The sequence below is a fragment of the Cheilinus undulatus genome, linkage group 3 (assembly GCF_018320785.1).
Source record: "Cheilinus undulatus linkage group 3, ASM1832078v1, whole genome shotgun sequence".
In the NCBI taxonomy this organism is placed as follows: Eukaryota; Metazoa; Chordata; class Actinopteri; order Labriformes; family Labridae; genus Cheilinus; species Cheilinus undulatus.
The window spans coordinates 56,925,276-56,944,245 of record NC_054867.1 but is presented as its reverse complement, the minus strand read 5'-3'; the positions used below and the strand labels follow the sequence as shown (position 1 = coordinate 56,944,245).

General features: G+C 46.4%; 1 protein-coding gene across 5 annotated transcripts in view; it reads left to right on the top strand.

Annotated features, from left to right (window-relative positions):
- Positions 1–18,970, top strand: part of mtss1 (MTSS I-BAR domain containing 1) — a 94,788-nt gene that overhangs the window by 58,718 nt on the left and 17,100 nt on the right. For all 5 annotated transcript variants that reach the window (XM_041816014.1, XM_041816031.1, XM_041816023.1 and 2 more), the window contains 3 exons: positions 3,358–3,442; positions 4,092–4,183; positions 4,264–4,338. In XM_041816014.1, the coding sequence (XP_041671948.1) occupies positions 3,358–3,442; positions 4,092–4,183; positions 4,264–4,338 (252 nt within the window). The remainder of the gene's footprint in view (positions 1–3,357; positions 3,443–4,091; positions 4,184–4,263; positions 4,339–18,970) is intronic.

The following is an 18,970-nucleotide window of genomic DNA, read 5'->3' as shown; positions in this document are numbered from 1 at the left end:
ATGGATGAGAGTCTCTGGGATCACTGACAGGAGGAGGAGGAGGGTGGTTCATCTGGCCTTCTTCACACTGAGGTCAGAGTGATTGAGTCTGATGATGGTCACTGTGTGAGAGCAGGGCTGGGCAGTATGGCCCATTATTTACAGCAGTCCTTCTTTCTTTGTCCTCACAGTAACAGTAGTATAAAATAGTGACATCCTTGTTTAATGCCTCAGCCTGCTGCTGTGAATGATCATGGACTTAAACTCCCAGCAGCTGTTTCAGCTGTTAATATGTAAATGGCTGCAGCGCTGGGCTAGACATGGACTGAGTCCATCCTCTGCAGCTCATAGCTCAGATGGACCAACAGAGAAGCTCTGCAGAGCCGTCCACTCTGAGGCTGGAGAGAGGAGAACACAGTTTTCACATTAATCACACTGATGTCTGTCCTGTAACCTGGCTGCTCTCTAGTGTCAGAGAGAAACATGCTGATGTCAGCACTCAGACTGAGCTGTTATCTGTTACACATCACTCTGCTACGCTAGCTGCGGCATCACTTTGACCTTATTCACAATCAGTGAAGCCAGCTGTTGAGTCGGACTCTTGCTAAACCTGGTAGGAGAAGAGCAAAAACATAAGCTCTCAGTGTGGTTGTTTGCTCTTTCTTCTGTTCAGCCTGCTGCTATAAATGCATCCACATTCGCCTCTACACTGGCCACTGTTGATGACAGGCATGCAGTCACTGCTGCTAAACTGCTCCTTAAGCTGCAGGCTAATGACGGCTGAATCTGGACAACCCATCAGCTTTCAGAGATAGAAAGAAAAACACTAACGCTGGAGTCTGCCCAGAGATTCCTGATTTAAACTGACCACATGTTTATCATGTTCATTTTTAAGACATGTAGGGCAATATAAGACTGTATAAGTGACATAACATTTACCCTGTAACAGTAAATATGAGTCTGTTTAAGGAAAGATAAATATAACTCAACATTTACCCTGTAAAATAAAAAAAGTCTCTTAAAGGATGAATTGACCTCTCAGAAGTGAAAACATCCAGCAGAAAGAATAAATGAGTTTCTTGTTTTTAAAGGTACAGGCCTGTTTTACTTAAATGTCTGAGTTTTCTGTAGTACATGGAGTTTTTCTGAGAATTAAAGAGATCTTTGATCCAGTGAAATGTGTCAGCAGCATTTCTAGATGGAGGAGTGTGAGTGTGGGACAGAGACGGCAGTTTAACAGGAAGTGTTGTGTCCACACTGACAGAGTCCAACAAAGGAGCCGTTGTGATGGGCTTGGCTCTGCGTGTGTTTGTGTGTTCATTGGTGTGTGTTTGTGTGTTCATGTGTTTGGTGGTGTGTGTTTGTGTGTGTTCATGTGTTTGTGTGTGTGTGTTTGTGTGTTCATGTGTTCGTTGGTGTGTGTTTGTGTGTGTTCATGTGTTTGTGTGTGTGTGTTTGTGTGTTCATGTGTTTGGTGGTGTGTGTTTGTGTGTGTTCATGTGTTGGTGTGTGTGTGTTTGTGTGTTCATGTGTTCGTTGGTGTGTGTTTGTGTGTGTTCATGTGTTTGTGTGTGTGTGTTTGTGTGTTCATGTGTTTGGTGGTGTGTGTTTGTGTGTGTGTGTTTGTGTGTTCATGTGTTTGGTGGTGTGTGTTTGTGTGTGTTCATGTGTTTGTGTGTGTGTGTTTGTGTGTTCATGTGTTTGTTGGTGTGTGTTTGTGGATGATTCAGCTCTTCTCTGCTCGTGTCAACATTGATGATTCTCTCTGAATGTGGCACCAAACAGAATAAAAGCTTGTCTCCAGTAGCTTCATATAGAAATTCTGTCAGTTACACTGATTTCTTTATCATGCTGTTGTGTTTCTCTGAAACATTTTCTCCAGCAGTCTCTAAACTGAATCTCACTCACCCACATGTCTGAAGTTAGTCTTAATTCCCATTCACTGACATATTAGTGATTATTCTTAATCAGGTTTTTATAAAGTACATCATGTTTACTACAGCTAGAATTATCTATACATAAATATAAATATCTACCTATAACTTTACAGCACATATTTCTCTGTTGGCCAAAATATTTAGTACTTAATGTGTATTATTATTGTAAAACCCAGTGTTAACAAATACAATTGGCAGCTTAACAGCAATGGTGTTTATTGTACGTATAGATACAAATAGGGCTGAATATTAAAAAACGGACATTATGACTGGTTTGGTTTTGGCTAATGTACAATTCTATCAATAAAAGGAATAAAAATGAAATCTCTGCTAACAGACTGGATATGAAAGCAGAAAAGGACTGAATAATATCAGGAAAAACTCACTTAAGATCATCCTTGTTTGATTCAGGGTCTTCCTATCTGTGACGTGTCACGCTGGTGTATCTGTGACGTGTCACGCTGGTGTAACTGTGACGTGTCACGCTGGTGTATCTGTGACATGTCACGCTGGTGTAACTGTGACGTGTCACGCTGGTGTATCTGTGACGTGTCACGCTGGTGTAACTGTGACGTGTCACGCTGGTGTATCTGTGACGTGTCACGCTGGTGTAACTGTGACGTGTCACGCTGGTGTATCTGTGACATGTCACGCTGGTGTAACTGTGACGTGTCACGCTGGTGTATCTGTGACGTGTCACGCTGGTGTAACTGTGACGTGTCACGCTGGTGTATCTGTGACGTGTCATGCTGGTGTAACTGTGACGTTTCACGCTGGTGTAACTGTGACGTGTCACCCTGGTGTAACTGTGACGTGTCACGCTGGTGTATCTGTGACGTGTCACGCTGGTGTATCTGTGACGTGTCACCCTGGTGTAACTGTGACGTGTCACGCTGGTGTATCTGTGACGTGTCACGCTGGTGTATCTGTGACGTGTCACCCTGGTGTAACTGTGACGTGTCATGCTGGTGTATCCGTGACGAGTAGTGTGAGGAGAGATAGAAGGAAGATGACAGGAAGGAGGCGGGGTCTATCTAACATAATAAATCCATAAAAGGAGAAACCCTCACCCGTGGCTTTAGCCCACATTTCGCCACTCAGTCGTCATTAGATCTTAATCTGATTGATTTTCTTTAATCTCATAATCTGAGGTGATTAAAGCTCAACGCCCTGCTGGTAACCTGCAGTTTCTCTCTGTTTACAGGCTGATTAGAGAAACTGCTCCTGCTGTGTCAGCTCTTTTAGTGATTTCACTGCTGCATTCCTTCATAAAGACACCAGGACTGATGCTGATCCCTTCTTTGTCATTCTTGGTGTAAAATAAACCATAATGAGCTTTAATCTGCTGTGTTTTATTTTGAAAACAAATCTGTTGTGACCTTTTGCTAGCCTCTCATCAGACAGGAACTCCTCTGATAGTTTTTGTTTTGTTTTGTTCCAGGAGCCACCAAAGAGATCGGCTCAGCGCTGACCAGGATGTGTATGAGACATCGCAGCATCGAGTCCAAACTCAAACTCTTCACCACGTAAGACCGACACAGAATCAGTCCCACAGAGCAGCCTGTTTGTTGTTTCCTCTGCAGGTGAAGGTGTGAATGATGTGTGATGGGGCCTGACAGTGTGGGAACCAGACGGGCTAATTACTCCTAACTGACGAAAAGCTCAAACACACGACAGAGCAGCAGTCGTCCTGATTTAACCCTTTGTTGTTGTCACTGCTGCAGATGTCTCCATCATTAAAGGACTCAGAGCCAGCACAGCTCTCAGGGTTAATGCTGCTAACGCTTAGTCATGAATGACAAAGCTTTTAGAGTGTGACAGTTTTTATTTATAGTTTTTATGATTCCACTGTAGCAGACAGAAGAGTCAGCGCTCAGGTTTCAGCGTTAGGGAGCATCATAAAGAAAGTTACTGCCTTATATTCTGACAGCTGGAGTACTCTAGGTTACCTGGAACTCTGACACACCTGTTCCACATGTCAGTAGTAAAGATGACAGCTGACTGACTGTACGTCTGTCTGTGTGTGTCTACTCAGCTGTTCTACCAGTCAGTTAGATCTTAAATATTATGCCCTCATTTCATCAAAAAGTAATCTGATTACTTCAGTAGTGTAGTGCTTAGTTTAAATTTAACTGCAAAAGTGGAATAATTAAAAAAAATGTCTTAATCTCACAGAGCTCTGTCAGAAAGTCTCATCACACCGCTGGAGTTAAAGATGGAGGAGTGGAAAAAAGGGGCGAGTCAGCTGGACAAAGATCACGCTAAAGGTAGGCTAACATGCTAATAGAGTCTAATGCTAATGTAAGCAGGCGCTGCCCCTCACTGATGGCTGTTTTTTGTTGTTCAGAGTATAAAAAGGCCAGAGCAGACATCAAGAAGAAATCCTCCGACACCATCAAACTGCAGAAGAAGGTGAAGAAAGGTAAGATGCAGGTTCCAATCAGCAGTAAAACAAAGCCAGAGCCGCTGGTTGAATCATCTACAGGGTTTCTCATCATGCATTAGAATCAGAATTAAAGGGCTAATGTCATTGTTTTTAAAGAGCAGGTAGAGGAGGTTGTTTTCTTCTTAAGGACACTCCTGCTGAACATTGAAATCATCTTCTGTAGTGAGAAAATTCTTCAGAGTGAACCAAAAAGTCTGATCCTGCTGAGATCAGGGTTTTCAGATCTGTGCTGGGTTAGGTTCCAGAAGCAGTGATTAACCTCAATAACCTCTGACCTAAGAAGTGACAGATGTCAGCGTTGTTCAGGGGTTTTAGTAGGTTTCTCTTATTTCTGATTATTTCTGGTTTTTAGGACCACTCAGGAGCTGTAGAGGTAAAATCACTGATGACTATCCTTTAACATCCTACCAGAGCGTAGCCTTGTTATATTCCAGCTCTGGTTGAGGATTGGTTGAATTCTTGGTGAGCATAATAAACAGCAGAAGGAGTCACTTCCTGTTTTACAGGAAGCAGCTAGACCGGTAGCTAGCTGAGTCTGAGCTTTTACACACAGTTTAATCCAGTCTTTGATCACTTTTCTGCTGTTGTCTGCTTGAATGTATTCATGGTAAAGCCCAGATGAAATTCTGGCATGCTTCTCCCTTTAAACCAGGATGCAAGGTCCATGCATCTGCATGATCTCGCCATTTTGCACCAGTATTTCAGACAATGGTAGCATCAGTTTACTAGAACTTCCCTAGTCCAATCCCCCCGATGATTTAAAAACAGTAATGACGTGTGGGTTAAAGGATGATCTACTATTTAGCACATCAGTCTGTTGGGAGACTGCTTAGGTAGAAATGGTAAGTCAGGTCAAAGCATCACCAGAGATTGTGATGTGGTTGAGCCAGCTCTTAGAGCTGGTTTCCTTTTTTCTATCTTTGTTTCTGTCTTATAGATATTTAAATGAAAAAGAGGCAGACTTCCCATCAGTCTGAACGAGGCTGGACTAACAGGAGTACAGTGTCCCTGACTCCAGTCTGGATTCAGACATCCCAGACCACCTTTGTATGAAGTCTGAGCCTTTAGATATCAGTATGTGGTGAGATTCATCCATGAAAGGCATCAAGGATTACCAACTAGATGACATACGCACATGGATAAAATTGTTGGTACCCCTCTGTTAATTAAAGAAAGAAAAACCCTCAATGGTCACAGAAATAACTTGAATCTGACAAAAGTGATAATAAATAAAAATTCAATGAAAATTAACCAATGAAAATCAGAAATTGCTTTTGAACTGTGGTTCAACAGAATTATATTTAAAAACAAACTGATAAAACAGGCCTGGACAAAAATGATGGTACCCTTAACTTAATATTTTGTTGCACAACCTTTTGAGGCAATCACTGCAATCAAACGATTTCTGTAACTTTCAGTGAGACTTCTGCTCCTCTCAGCAGGTATTTTGGCCCACTCCTCATGAGCAAACTGCTCCAGTTGTCTCAGGTTTAAAGGATACCTTCTCTAGACGTCATGCCTCAGCTCCTTCCACAGATGTTCAGTAGGATTTAGATCAGGGCTCATAGAAGGCCACTTCAGAATAGTCCAGTGTTTTGCTCTTAGCCATTCTTGGGTGTTTTTAGCTGTGTGTTTTGGGTCATTATCCTATTGCAAGACCCATGACCTGCGACTGAGACCAAGCTTTCTGACACTGGGCAGCACATTTCTCTCTAGAATACCTTGATAGTCTTGAGATTTCATTGTACCCTGCACAGATTCAAGACACCCTGTGCCAGATGCAGCAAAGCAGCCCCAGAACATAACAGAGCCTCCTCCATGTTTCACAGCAGGGACAGTGTTCTTTTCTTGGTATGCTTCATTTTTGCGTCTGTGAACATAGAGCTGATGTACCTTGCCGAAAAGTTCCAGTTTTGTCTGGTCTGTCCATAGGACATTCTCCCAGAAGCTTTGTGGCTTGTCAACGTGCAGTTTGGCAAATTCCAGTCTCGCCTTTTTATGATTTGTTTTCAACAGTGGTGTCCTCCTTGGTCGTCTCCCATGAAGTCTACTTTGGCTCAAACAATGACGGATGGTGCGATCTGACACTGATGTACCTTGACCTTGGAGTTGACCTTTAATGTCTTTGGAGGTTGTTCTGGGCTCTTTTGTTACCATTCCTATTATCCGTCTCTTCCATTTGTCATCAGTTTTCCTCCTGCGGCCACGTCCAGGGAGGTTGGCTACAGTCCTGTGGATCTTACATTTCTGAATAATATGGTCAACTGTAGTCACAGGGACATCAAGCTGCTTGGAGATGGTCTTATAGCCTTTACCTTTAACATGCTTGTCTATCATTTTCTTTCTAATCTCTTGAGACAGCTCTCTCCTTCACTTCCTCTGGTCCATGTTTAGTGTGGTACACACCATGTCACCAAACAGCACAGTGACTACTTGTCACCCTTTAAATAGGCCGACTGACTGATTGCAAGTTAGTAGACACCCGTGATGCTAATTAGAGGACACACCTTGGTTCAACATGTCCCTGTGGTAACATCATTTTCGATCTTTTCTAGGGGTACCATCATTTTTGTCCAGGCCTGTTTCATGACTTTGTTTTTTAAAATAATTCTGTTGAGTTCAAAAGCAATTTCTGATTTTCATTGGTTAATTTTCATTGAATTTTTATTTATTATCACTTTTGTCAGATTCAAGTTATTTCTGTGACCATTGTGGGTTTTTCTTTCATTACCAGAGGGGTACCAACAGCTTTGTCCATGTGTGTAAATCTGTGTTGAAGCTTCATGTAGATGCAGACACAAACTCAGACACAGACACAGACTCAGACACAGATGCAGACAGATGCAGACACAGATGCAGATGCAGACAAAAACTCAGACACAGACGCAGACACAGACTCAGACACAGATGCAGACACATGTAGACACAGATGCAGACACAGACGCAGACACAGACGCAGACACAGACTCAGACACAGATGCAGACACAGACGCAGACACAGTTGCAGACACATGTAGACACAGAAGCAGACACAGACGCGGACACAGACTCAGACACAGATGCAGACACAGATGCAGACACAGACTCAGACACAAACTCAGACACAGACTCAGACACAGCTACAGACACAGTTGCAGACACAGTTGCAGACACAGATGCAGACACAGATGTAGACACATGTAGACACAGATGCAGACACAGTTGCAGACACAGACTCAGACACAGTTGCAGACACAGATGCAGACACAGATGCAGACTCAGACACAGACGCAGACACAGTTGTAGACACAGATGCAGACACAGACACAGATGCAGACACAGACTCAGTCACAGTTGCAGACACAGATGCAGACACAGATGCAGACTCAGACACAGTTATAGACACAGATGCAGACTCAGACACAGTTGCAGACACAGATGCAGACACAGACACAGATGCAGACACAGATGCAGACACAAACTCAGACACAGACACAGTTGCGGACACAGATGCAGACTCAGACACAGTTGCAGACACAGACTCAGACACAGTTTCAGACACAGATGCAGACACAGACTCAGACACAGTTGCAGACACAAATGCAGACACAGATGTAAACACAGATACAGATGCAGACAGAGAAGCAGGCACAGACTCAGACACAGATGCAGACACAGTTGCAGAGACAGATGCAGACACAGATGTAGACACAGATACAGATGCAGACGCAGACACAGTTGCAGACACAGACTCAGACACAGATGTAGACAGATGCAGACACAGTTGCAGATACAGTTGCATACACAGACACAGATACAAACTCAGATACAGATGCAGACTGACTCAGACACAGACAAGGATGCAGACACAGATGCAGATCCAGACACAAACTCAGACACAGATGCAGACACAGTTGTAGACACAAACTCAGACACAGTTGCAGACACAGATGCAGACTCAGACACGGATGCAGACACAGACACGGATGCAGACACAGACACAGATGCAGACACAGATACAGATGCAGACTCAGACACAGACTCAGACACAGACGCAGACAGATACAGACACAGACTCAGACACAAACTCAGACACAGATGCAGACACAGACACAGAGGCACAGACTCAGACACAGTTGCAGACACAGTTGCAGACACAGTTGCAGACACAGATGCAGACTCAGACACAGATGCAGACACAGACTCAGTCACAGTTGCAGACACAGTTGCAGACACAGATACAGACACAGACGCAGACACAGAAGCAGACACAGATGTAGACACAGTTGCAGACACAGTTTCAGACACAGATGCAGACACAGATGCAGACACAGACACAGACTCAGACACATGCAGACACAGACACAGACACAAACTCAGACACGTATGCAGACACAGACACAGATACAGATGCAGACACAAACGCAGACACAGTTACAGACGCAGACACAGACTCAGACACAGTTGCAGACACAGATGCAGACACAGACACAAACTCAGACACAGTTGCAGACACAGACACAAACTCAGACACAGTTGCAGACACACTCAGACACAGACACAGATGCAGCTACAGACACAGATGCAGTTACAGACGCAGACACAGACTCAGACACAGATACAGATGCAGACGCAGACACAGTTGCAGACACGGACTCACCCACGGATGTAGACAGATGCAGACACAGTTGCAGATACAGTTGCAGACACAGATGCAGATATAGATGCAGACACAGATGCAGACACAGATGCAGACACAGTTGCAGACACAGATGCAGACACAGATGCAGACACAGATGCAGACACAGTTGCAGACACAGATGCAGACACAGACACAGATGCAGACGCAGATGCAGACACAAACTCAGACACAGACACAGTTGCGGACACAGATGCAGACTCAGACACAGTTGCAGACACAGACTCAGACACAGTTTCAGACACAGATGCAGACACAGACTCAGACACAGTTGCAGACACAAATGCAGACACAGATGTAAACACAGATACAGATGCAGACAGAGAAGCAGGCACAGACTCAGACACAGATGCAGACACAGTTGCAGAGACAGATGCAGACACAGATGTAGACACAGATACAGATGCAGACGCAGACACAGTTGCAGACACAGACTCAGACACAGATGTAGACAGATGCAGACACAGTTGCAGATACAGTTGCATACACAGACACAGATACAAACTCAGATACAGATGCAGACTGACTCAGACACAGACAAGGATGCAGACACAGATGCAGATCCAGACACAAACTCAGACACAGATGCAGACACAGTTGTAGACACAAACTCAGACACAGTTGCAGACACAGATGCAGACTCAGACACGGATGCAGACACAGACACGGATGCAGACACAGACACAGATGCAGACACAGATACAGATGCAGACTCAGACACAGACTCAGACACAGACGCAGACAGATACAGACACAGACTCAGACACAAACTCAGACACAGATGCAGACACAGACACAGAGGCACAGACTCAGACACAGTTGCAGACACAGTTGCAGACACAGTTGCAGACACAGATGCAGACTCAGACACAGATGCAGACACAGACTCAGTCACAGTTGCAGACACAGTTGCAGACACAGATACAGACACAGACGCAGACACAGAAGCAGACACAGATGTAGACACAGTTGCAGACACAGTTTCAGACACAGATGCAGACACAGATGCAGACACAGACACAGACTCAGACACATGCAGACACAGACACAGACACAAACTCAGACACGTATGCAGACACAGACACAGATACAGATGCAGACACAAACGCAGACACAGTTACAGACGCAGACACAGACTCAGACACAGTTGCAGACACAGATGCAGACACAGACACAAACTCAGACACAGTTGCAGACACAGACACAAACTCAGACACAGTTGCAGACACACTCAGACACAGACACAGATGCAGCTACAGACACAGATGCAGTTACAGACGCAGACACAGACTCAGACACAGATACAGATGCAGACGCAGACACAGTTGCAGACACGGACTCACCCACGGATGTAGACAGATGCAGACACAGTTGCAGATACAGTTGCAGACACAGATGCAGATATAGATGCAGACACAGATGCAGACACAGATGCAGACACAGTTGCAGACACAGATGCAGACACAGATGCAGACACAGATGCAGACACAGTTGCAGACACAGATGCAGACACAGATGCAGACACAGACTCAGACACAGTTGCAGACACAGATGCAGACACAGACGCAGACACAGAAGCAGACACAGTTGCAAACACAGATGCAGACGCAGACACAGAAGCAGACACAGATGTAGACACAGTTGCAGACACAGATGCAGACACAGACTCAGACACATGCAGACACAGACTCAGACACAAACTCAGACACGGATGCAGACACAGACAGATACAGATGCAGACACAAACGTAGACACAGTTGCAGACACAGACTCAGACACAGTTGCAGACACAGACTCAGACACAGACTCAGACACAGATGCAGACGCAGACACAGATGCAGACACAGATGCAGACACAGACGCAGACACAGACTCAGCAACAGTTACAGACGTAGACACAGACGCAGACACAGACTCAGCAACAGTTACAGACGTAGACACAGACTCAGACACAGTTGCAGACACAGATGCAGGTACAGACACAGACTCAGACACAGTTGCAGACACAGACGCAGACACAAACTCAGACACAGTTGCAGACACAGACACAGATGCAGACACAGACGCAGACACAGACTCAGACACAGTTGCAGACACAGATGCAGACACAGACTCAGACGCAGATGCAGACACAGACGCAGACACAGATGCAGACACAGACTCAGACACAGTTGCAGACACAGATGCAGAGACAGACACAGATGCAGACACAGATGTAGACACAGACGCAGACACAAACTCAGACACAGTTACAGACGTAGACACAGACTCAGACACAGATGCAGACACAGACTCAGACACAGTTGCAGACACAGACGCAGACACAGACGCAGACACAGACTCAGACACAGTTGCAGACACGGATGCAGACACAGACTCAGACGCAGATGCAGACACAGATGTAGACACAGTTGCAGACACGGTTGCAGACACAGTTGCAGACACAGATACAGATGCAGACTCAGATGCAGACATTCAGTTGTTTACTGAAGCAGAAGATGTGTTGGGAATAAAATGTACGTCTTTTCTAAATCAAGACTGTCAGGAGATCTACTGTTCTGCAGCAACCTTAACACCCAACCACACACTTACCTGGGCCACACCTATCACTGCTAGCACACCCTGTGGTTGCCATGGTTACACCTGCCCTCACCATCCCATAATCAGACTGAAAGCAAGCAAAGAAAGACGGCGGATTGAAGAAACGCCCAAACACGTGCACAGACAGACATTCCTGCATGCATAAACTCAACCACAATGAAAACGTAACCCTGAGGCTTTTTTACCCAGCATCCTCTCTGCCCTCCCTCTGAACCAATCCACAAAAATAGTCTGGACTCTCTCAGACCCGCCCTGCGTACACAGAGAGATTTCTGTTGTGGGTTTAACATCTCTGAACACGTTTCCCTTCAGTCCTCCAGCAGAGCTTCACAGAAACTAGACTAGAACCACCAGCCTGTGGTCAGATGCCTCTAGAGGGCAGACAGTGTGACTACAAGCACAACTCCAGAAGAATGGCTCTGGTCTGAGTCATAGAAAGGTTAAAGCTCAGGGCTGACCAGGAGACCCCAGAGGTGGCCAGGTTAACCATCATGTCTGTTCATAAGCATCCATTTAGATAACACTAAAATACTGAAATACACACGTTTTTAATGAACACAGATCTACTTCAGCATTCAGCTTTGTCTGATCTACAGCAGTGGTGTCATGGTTTAACTGGTGCTGGGTAAAATGCTGACACTGTGCTGCATCTGACCAGAATGGGTAGTTTGACCCTCTTCCTCTCTATCTGCAGGGTTGATTCAGTGTTTAAATCTTATAAACCGCTCTCAGCTCCGCCGCTGCAACAGGATTTAGATTTATTCCTGCTGTTTTACCGATCGTTCCCTCTGATTCCCAGCTCAGCTCAGTCTCCTCAGGATGACAGAAACATGCATCAAAATGTTTGAGTAAAAAAAACAAACATCTGCTGCATTACTGATCCTATCCTGTAAATCTAAGTGTGTATTTCTGCGTGCGTGTGTGCTCTGTCATTATGTGGCTGTGACCACTTCAGATGGGGAATCTCCGGCTGGTTAAGGAGAACCAGCAGACACCAGAAGATTCTGAGGAATAAAAGCTCTCGTCATTCTGATGCTCTGCAGCCAGTCTACATCTGTGTTTATGCAGACGTTAAAAATAGAGTCAATGATCCAGACTCATTTTTCTATTTTTATTTTCAAATGTTTCTTCACAACAGTCTCTACAGCATGTTTGTTGAAGTTGTGTAGTATCAGGTTTTAGGGTGTATTGCTCCTTTAAGGAGACTGTTATGGGGTCACCAGCAGAGGGTCAGACGCTACAGCGTCTCCTAAAGACGGGCTGATTCTTCTCTCTGAGAGCCTCTTGTGTTTGCGTTCCTCCACCTCGGTGTGTTTCCACTCATGATCAGCTGGTCTCTGATCAGCTGTTCTCTGTTCAGCTGTTCTCTGTTCAGCTGGTCTCTGTTCAGCTAGTCTCTGTTCAGCTGTTCTCTGTTCAGCTGGTCTCTGTTCAGCTGGTCTCTGTTCAGCTGGTCTCTGTTCAGCTGTTCTCTGTTCAGCTGTTCTCTGTTCAGCTGGTCTCTGTTCAGCTGTTCTCTGTTCAGCTGTTCTCTGTTCAGCTGGTCTCTGTTCAGCTGGTCTCTGTTCAGCTGTTCTCTGTTCAGCTGTTCTCTGTTCAGCTGTTCTCTGTTCAGCTGTTCTCTGTTCAGCTGTTCTCTGTTCAGCTGGTCTCTGTTCAGCTGGTCTCTGTTCAGCTGGTCTCCGGTTGATTTCAGTAGAACGTGAGCGTCTGTTCCCTGTTTGCCTGGAACATCTCCTGCTCTCTGCCCTGAGGACACGGTCGTTCTGACCGTTAATTCATCCTGACTCTGAAGCAGCACCAGTGCATGAGTGGAGTCTGGTCTCCTACATTAGCAGGCTCCAGCAGGGTCTGCTTCTTATGTTGGCGTCTTTCAGAGGTATTTTCTAGAGTCTTCTTTATTAACCTGCTGACTGTCAATATAAACATGAGTATAGTCTGTCTGACTTGTACATCAGTAAAGAGAGGGGTTGATGGTGAAACTTCAGCATTGATGATGGAGAGAGCAGAGTCTTGGTTTAACAACAGTCACTTTTTATTCACAGTCCAGACAATGAAATAAACAGACTAATAAATAAATAAATCTGGTAAATTTGAACGTTTTAGACTGACTGGAACAAAAACGTCAATAAAATAATGACTTAGATTATCAGAGAGCAGAGGGCTGTGGTCCAGGTTTCAGTTATTGTCTGGATTATTTTCAGTGTTTTCTTTATTTAAACGTTGATACAGGTAAATCTCAGAAAATCAGAATATTAGAAAATTAAGCCTGGACTCTGAACTCGATAAAGACCAGTGGACCAACAGATGACATAGACCCCAAACCATCACTGACTGTGGAGACTGGAAACACTGGACTTCAAGACCTGAAGGATTGTGGACCTCTCTGATCCTCCTCCAGACTCTAGGAGCTGGATTTATTAATGAATTCAAAATGCACTTTCATCTGAATACAGGACTGTGGGCTTTGTGAGCCAGAACAGCCTGACCTTCAGCAGTGACCTTCTGTGGCTGACCCTCCTTAAATATCTCTGATCCAGCCTCTGAGAACAGCCTGACCTTTCACCTTTGACCTTCTGTGTCTTCCCGTCCATGTAGAGGATGTCAGTGATCCTCGTACAGTTTCTGTAGTCACATTCTTCCAGCCCCTCATCCACAGCCACTGAAACAGCTCTCCATCCCACTCTCAGGTCCTGACCAACTGAGCTCTCTCTCTGCTGCTGTGATTGGTGGATGGACAGTAAAGTTCTTCCTCTCCTGCCAGTGTCGTCTCCAAAGACTTTGTTTTTTGTTTCTCCTGTTGTCACTGATTCTCCAGAGACTCGCCTTGAGAGAAAGTCATCTGTCTGGTGGAGTAAACCTTGGTAGATATTAGTTTATTTCAGATTCATGCAGGCTCCAAGTTCAGTGAAGAACTCTGAGATAGACATTTACAAAGAAAATCCACAGATCAAAGATCAGGGATGGTTGCTGACCTCCTCCTCCGTCAGGCTGCACAGAGAGGAGGAAGAGGAGGACAGGACAAGGACGGGGCCATCGTCTCCATGACTGCAGCGGTTACCGTGGTTCAAAACTTCAATGAGGAGAGAAAGAGGAGTCAGATGTTTTTAATGATAGAGACAAAGAAGAGAAGAAGACTTTTAAGGTTGAAGAAGAGATGATGGATGGTGTTTGAGTGTTTCTCATGTGGTCACCATAAAGAAGATGCTGAAGGAAAAAGACAGTGTCATGGCTCTAAGAGAGAAAGAACAGTTAGAGAGGAGGAGAGGAACCCAGAGAAAGGAGGGAGGAGTAAAGAGGAAGTGTTAATGACTGGATAAAGAGATGAGGTTAGAGGATAAAGGAGTAGAGAGGTTAGAGGAGGAGAGAGGAGCAGAGAGGTTAGAGGAGGAGAGAGGAGGTTAGAGGTTAGAGGAGGAGAGAGGAGGTTAGAGGTTAGAGGAGGAGAGAGGAGGTTAGAGGAGGAGAAAGGAACAGAGAGGTTAGAGGAGGAGAGAGGAGGTTAGAGGAGGAGAAAGGAGCAGAGAGGTTAGAGGAGGAGAGAGGAGGTTAGAGGTTAGAGGAGGAGAAAGGAACAGAGAGGTTAGAGGAGGAGAGAGGAGGTTAGAGGTTAGAGGAGGAGAGAGGAGGTTAGAGGTTAGAGGAGGAGAAAGGAGCAGAGAGGTTAGAGGAGGAGAGAGGAGGTTAGAGGTTAGAGGAGGAGAGAGGAGGTTAGAGGTTAGAGGAGGAGGAGGTTAGAGGTTAGAGGAGGTTAGAGGAGGTTAGAGGAGGTTAGAGGTTAGAGGAGGTTAGAGGAGGTTAGAGGAGGTTAGAGGTTAGAGGAGGTTAGAGGAGGTTAGAGGTTAGAGGTTAGAGGAGGTTAGAGGTTAGAGGAGGTTAGAGGTTAGAGGTTAGAGGAGGTTAGAGGTTAGAGGAGGAGAGAGGTTAGAGGAGGTTAGAGGTTAGAGGAGGAGAGAGGTTAGAGGAGGTTAGAGGAGGTTAGAGGTTAGAGGAGGTTAGAGGTTAGAGGAGGAGAGAGGTTAGAGGAGGTTAGAGGAGGTTAGAGGTTAGAGGAGGTTAGAGGTTAGAGGAGGAGAGAGGTTAGAGGAGGTTAGAGGAGGTTAGAGGTTAGAGGAGGTTAGAGGAGGTTAGAGGTTAGAGGAGGTTAGAGGAGGTTAGAGGTTAGAGGAGGTTAGAGGAGGTAAGAGGTTAGAGGAGGTTAGAGGAGGTTAGAGGTTAGAGGAGGTTAGAGGTTAGAGGATAGAGGAGGTTAGAGGTTAGAGGAGGTTAGAGGTTAGAGGAGGTTAGAGGAGGTTAGACGTTAGAGGAGGTTAGAGGTTAGAGGAGGTTAGAGGTTAGAGGAGGTTAGAGGTTAGAGGTTAGAGGAGGTTAGAGGTTAGAGGAGGTTAGAGGTTAGAGGTTAGAGGAGGTTAGAGGTTAGAGGAGGTTAGAGGTTAGAGGTTAGAGGAGGTTAGAGGTTAGAGGTTAGAGGAGGTTAGAGGTTAGAGGAGGTTAGAGGTTAGAGGAGGTTAGAGGTTAGAGGTTAGAGGAGGTTAGAGGTTAGACGTTAGAGGAGGTTAGAGGTTAGAGGAGGTTAGAGGTTAGAGGAGGTTCTCGTGTTCACATTTTAGTCTCCAGGTTGTTTTTGCATACGTCGGCTTCATGTTTCATCTTGTTTCAGATATCTCCATAGAAACGTGTTGATCATGCAAACTGAATGACCTGATCACCTGTCTGACATTGATGACATCATAATTGTGTGACTCAGATGGTCTAGACAGCTGAATGAATCAGGCTTTAACAGCAGCAGGTTAGATGTAGAGGCTTTTATAAACACGGTAGTCATGATGCTCTATTAGCAGAGAGAGCGTTAAAGATGTCAGTCACATGTCAGTTTACCATCGTCTGTGTCTGTAAAGATGTCTGACATCTTCTAACCAAACATTTTTCCAGATGTGAGCTCATATCTGTGAGGTACATGGGAGAGGAGGGGTTTAAACGTCTTAGGGCCTGGATGCTCTAAAATGATCTGAACTTCATCGACTCTACATACTTGAAGACGATTTACATAAAACATAAACTACCCACCCTCTGATCTTTTCAACCTTTCCTCTGTTCCGCCATGTTTTGGCTCCGTCTGTGCAGCAGAGGTTAAATGTCCTTCTGAGATCATGTGACTGTTACAGAGATGAGCTGGTCCAGCCTCAGACCTCCTAACAGGTGGATTTGTTCCCACATCTCTGCCTTGGCCATGACTAAGCTTGGTCCTTCCCACATCCTTCTTCTCCTTAGGATATGTGAGGCTGTTTGTGCTTTTATTAAGAGATCAGGACAGTGAGGAGCTGGATCCCGGGCTGAGTGTAGGAGCTGGATCCCGGGCTGAGTGTAGGAGCTGGATCCCGGGCTGAGTGTAGGAGCTGGATCCCGGGCTGAGTGTAGGAGCTGGATCCCGGGCTGAGTGTAGGAGCTGGATCCCGGGCTGAGTGTAGGAGCTGGATCCTGGGCTGAGTGTAGGAGCTGGATCCTGGGCTTAGTTTGGGAGCTGGGTCCTGGGCTGAGTGTAGGAGCTGGGTCCTGGGCTGAGTGTGGGAGCTGGGTCCTGGGCTGAGTGTGGGAGCTGGGTCCTGGGCTGAGTGTAGGAGCTGGGTCCTGGGCTGAGTGTAGGAGCTGGGTCCTGGGCTGAGTGTAGGAGCTGGGTCCTGGGCTGAGTGTAGGAGCTGGGTCCTGGGCTGAGTGTAGGAGCTGGGTCCTGGGCTGAGTGTAGGAGCTGGGTCCTGGGCTGAGTGTAGGAGCTGGGTCCTGGGCTGAGTGTGGGATCTGGATCCTGGGCTGAGTGTAGGAGCTGGGTCCTGGGCTGAGTGTAGGAGCTGGATCCTGGGCTGAGTGTAGGAGCTGGATCCTGGGCTGAGTGTAGGAGCTGGGTCCTGGGCTGAGTGTGGGATCTGGATCCCGGGCTGAGTGTGGGAGCTGGATCCCGGGCTGAGTGTAGGAGCTGGATCCCGGGCTGAGTGTAGGAGCTGGATCCCGGGCTGAGTGTGGGAGCTGGATCCCGGGCTGAGTGTAGGAGCTGGGTCCTGGGCTGAGTGTAGGAGCTGGATCCCGGGCTGAGTGTAGGAGCTGGGTCCTGGGCTGAGTTTAGGAGCTGGGTCCTGGGCTGAGTGTAGGAGCTGGGTCCTGGGCTGAGTGTAGGAGCTGGATCCCGGGCTGAGTGTAGGAGCTGGGTCCTGGGCTGAGTTTAGGAGCTGGGTCCTGGGCTGAGTGTAGGAGCTGGGTCCTGGGCTGAGTGTAGGAGCTGGATCCTGGGCTGAGTGTAGGAGCTGGATCCTGGGCTGCTTTAAAAGCTTTGTCCTTGCTTCATTCAGCCCTGAGCTTCCCCAGCACCACCACCCACACTGGTGGACTTTCAGAGGTGATGTCCAGGAGAGAGCCTGCTCTGAGAAGCTATGTGAAGAATGGAGTTACTTTTTCTGACATTCAGCTTGTTTGTTGGCTTTTACATCCTTATGGAATATTCACAGCAAAGTCAGACACAGCAGAGTTTACAGGAAAATACCCACGAGTCCCTCTGAAAGTCCCAGCGCGATCATTGAGGAAACTCCAGACCTTGTTGGAAACACAGCCGTTGTTTTCACAGAACATTTCTCAGCTGGTGAGAATCAGCTCCGGCTGAACTGCGTTTCACCTTTAACGGAGCGGACGGGCCGGCGGTGCATGCGGCCCGGCGTAGAGTCCAGCTCCAGAGTCTTCATCAGTCTGACAGCAGTCAGTGTGTTTCCACAGACGTCAGACCGACCGACAGCACGCCGACACTGAGCCTCTGTTAGCAGCCTGGAAATGACCCTCTGTGCTCCCCGTACTCCCACACACACCCGAGAGAGCGGCCGTGTTTAGGTTGAGCTTTACGACACAAAGTCTGCTCTGTGTGCCTGGAAACTCTGAGCTTTTACAGGATTAACTGTCTGCTTCTCTGCTTATTGGAGAGAGCTTCAGTTTTCATCTCACCTCCTCAAACATTTCTACAAAACAGCCACTGAGCTGTAGAATTCTAAAACAGGGATTTATTAACAGCTGGAAGGACCAACTGTAGAGAAAAGCTGCTAATTTATTAAATGGACAAAAGATGGCCACACCTGTGCATTATTGAATTCAGGTGTTTCAGTCAGACCCACAGGTATAGAATCCTCACCTATCAAACATCTGAGATCCTAAACAGGCTCAGAGACGTCAGCGTGGTTCTGTGATGGTTCCACCTCTACAATCAGACGGTCGGTGAACTGTCGTCCCTGGATATTCCTGTCAGCTGTCAGTGTCAGTCACACACACCTGAGGAGTTCATGGTCAAACCGTTCT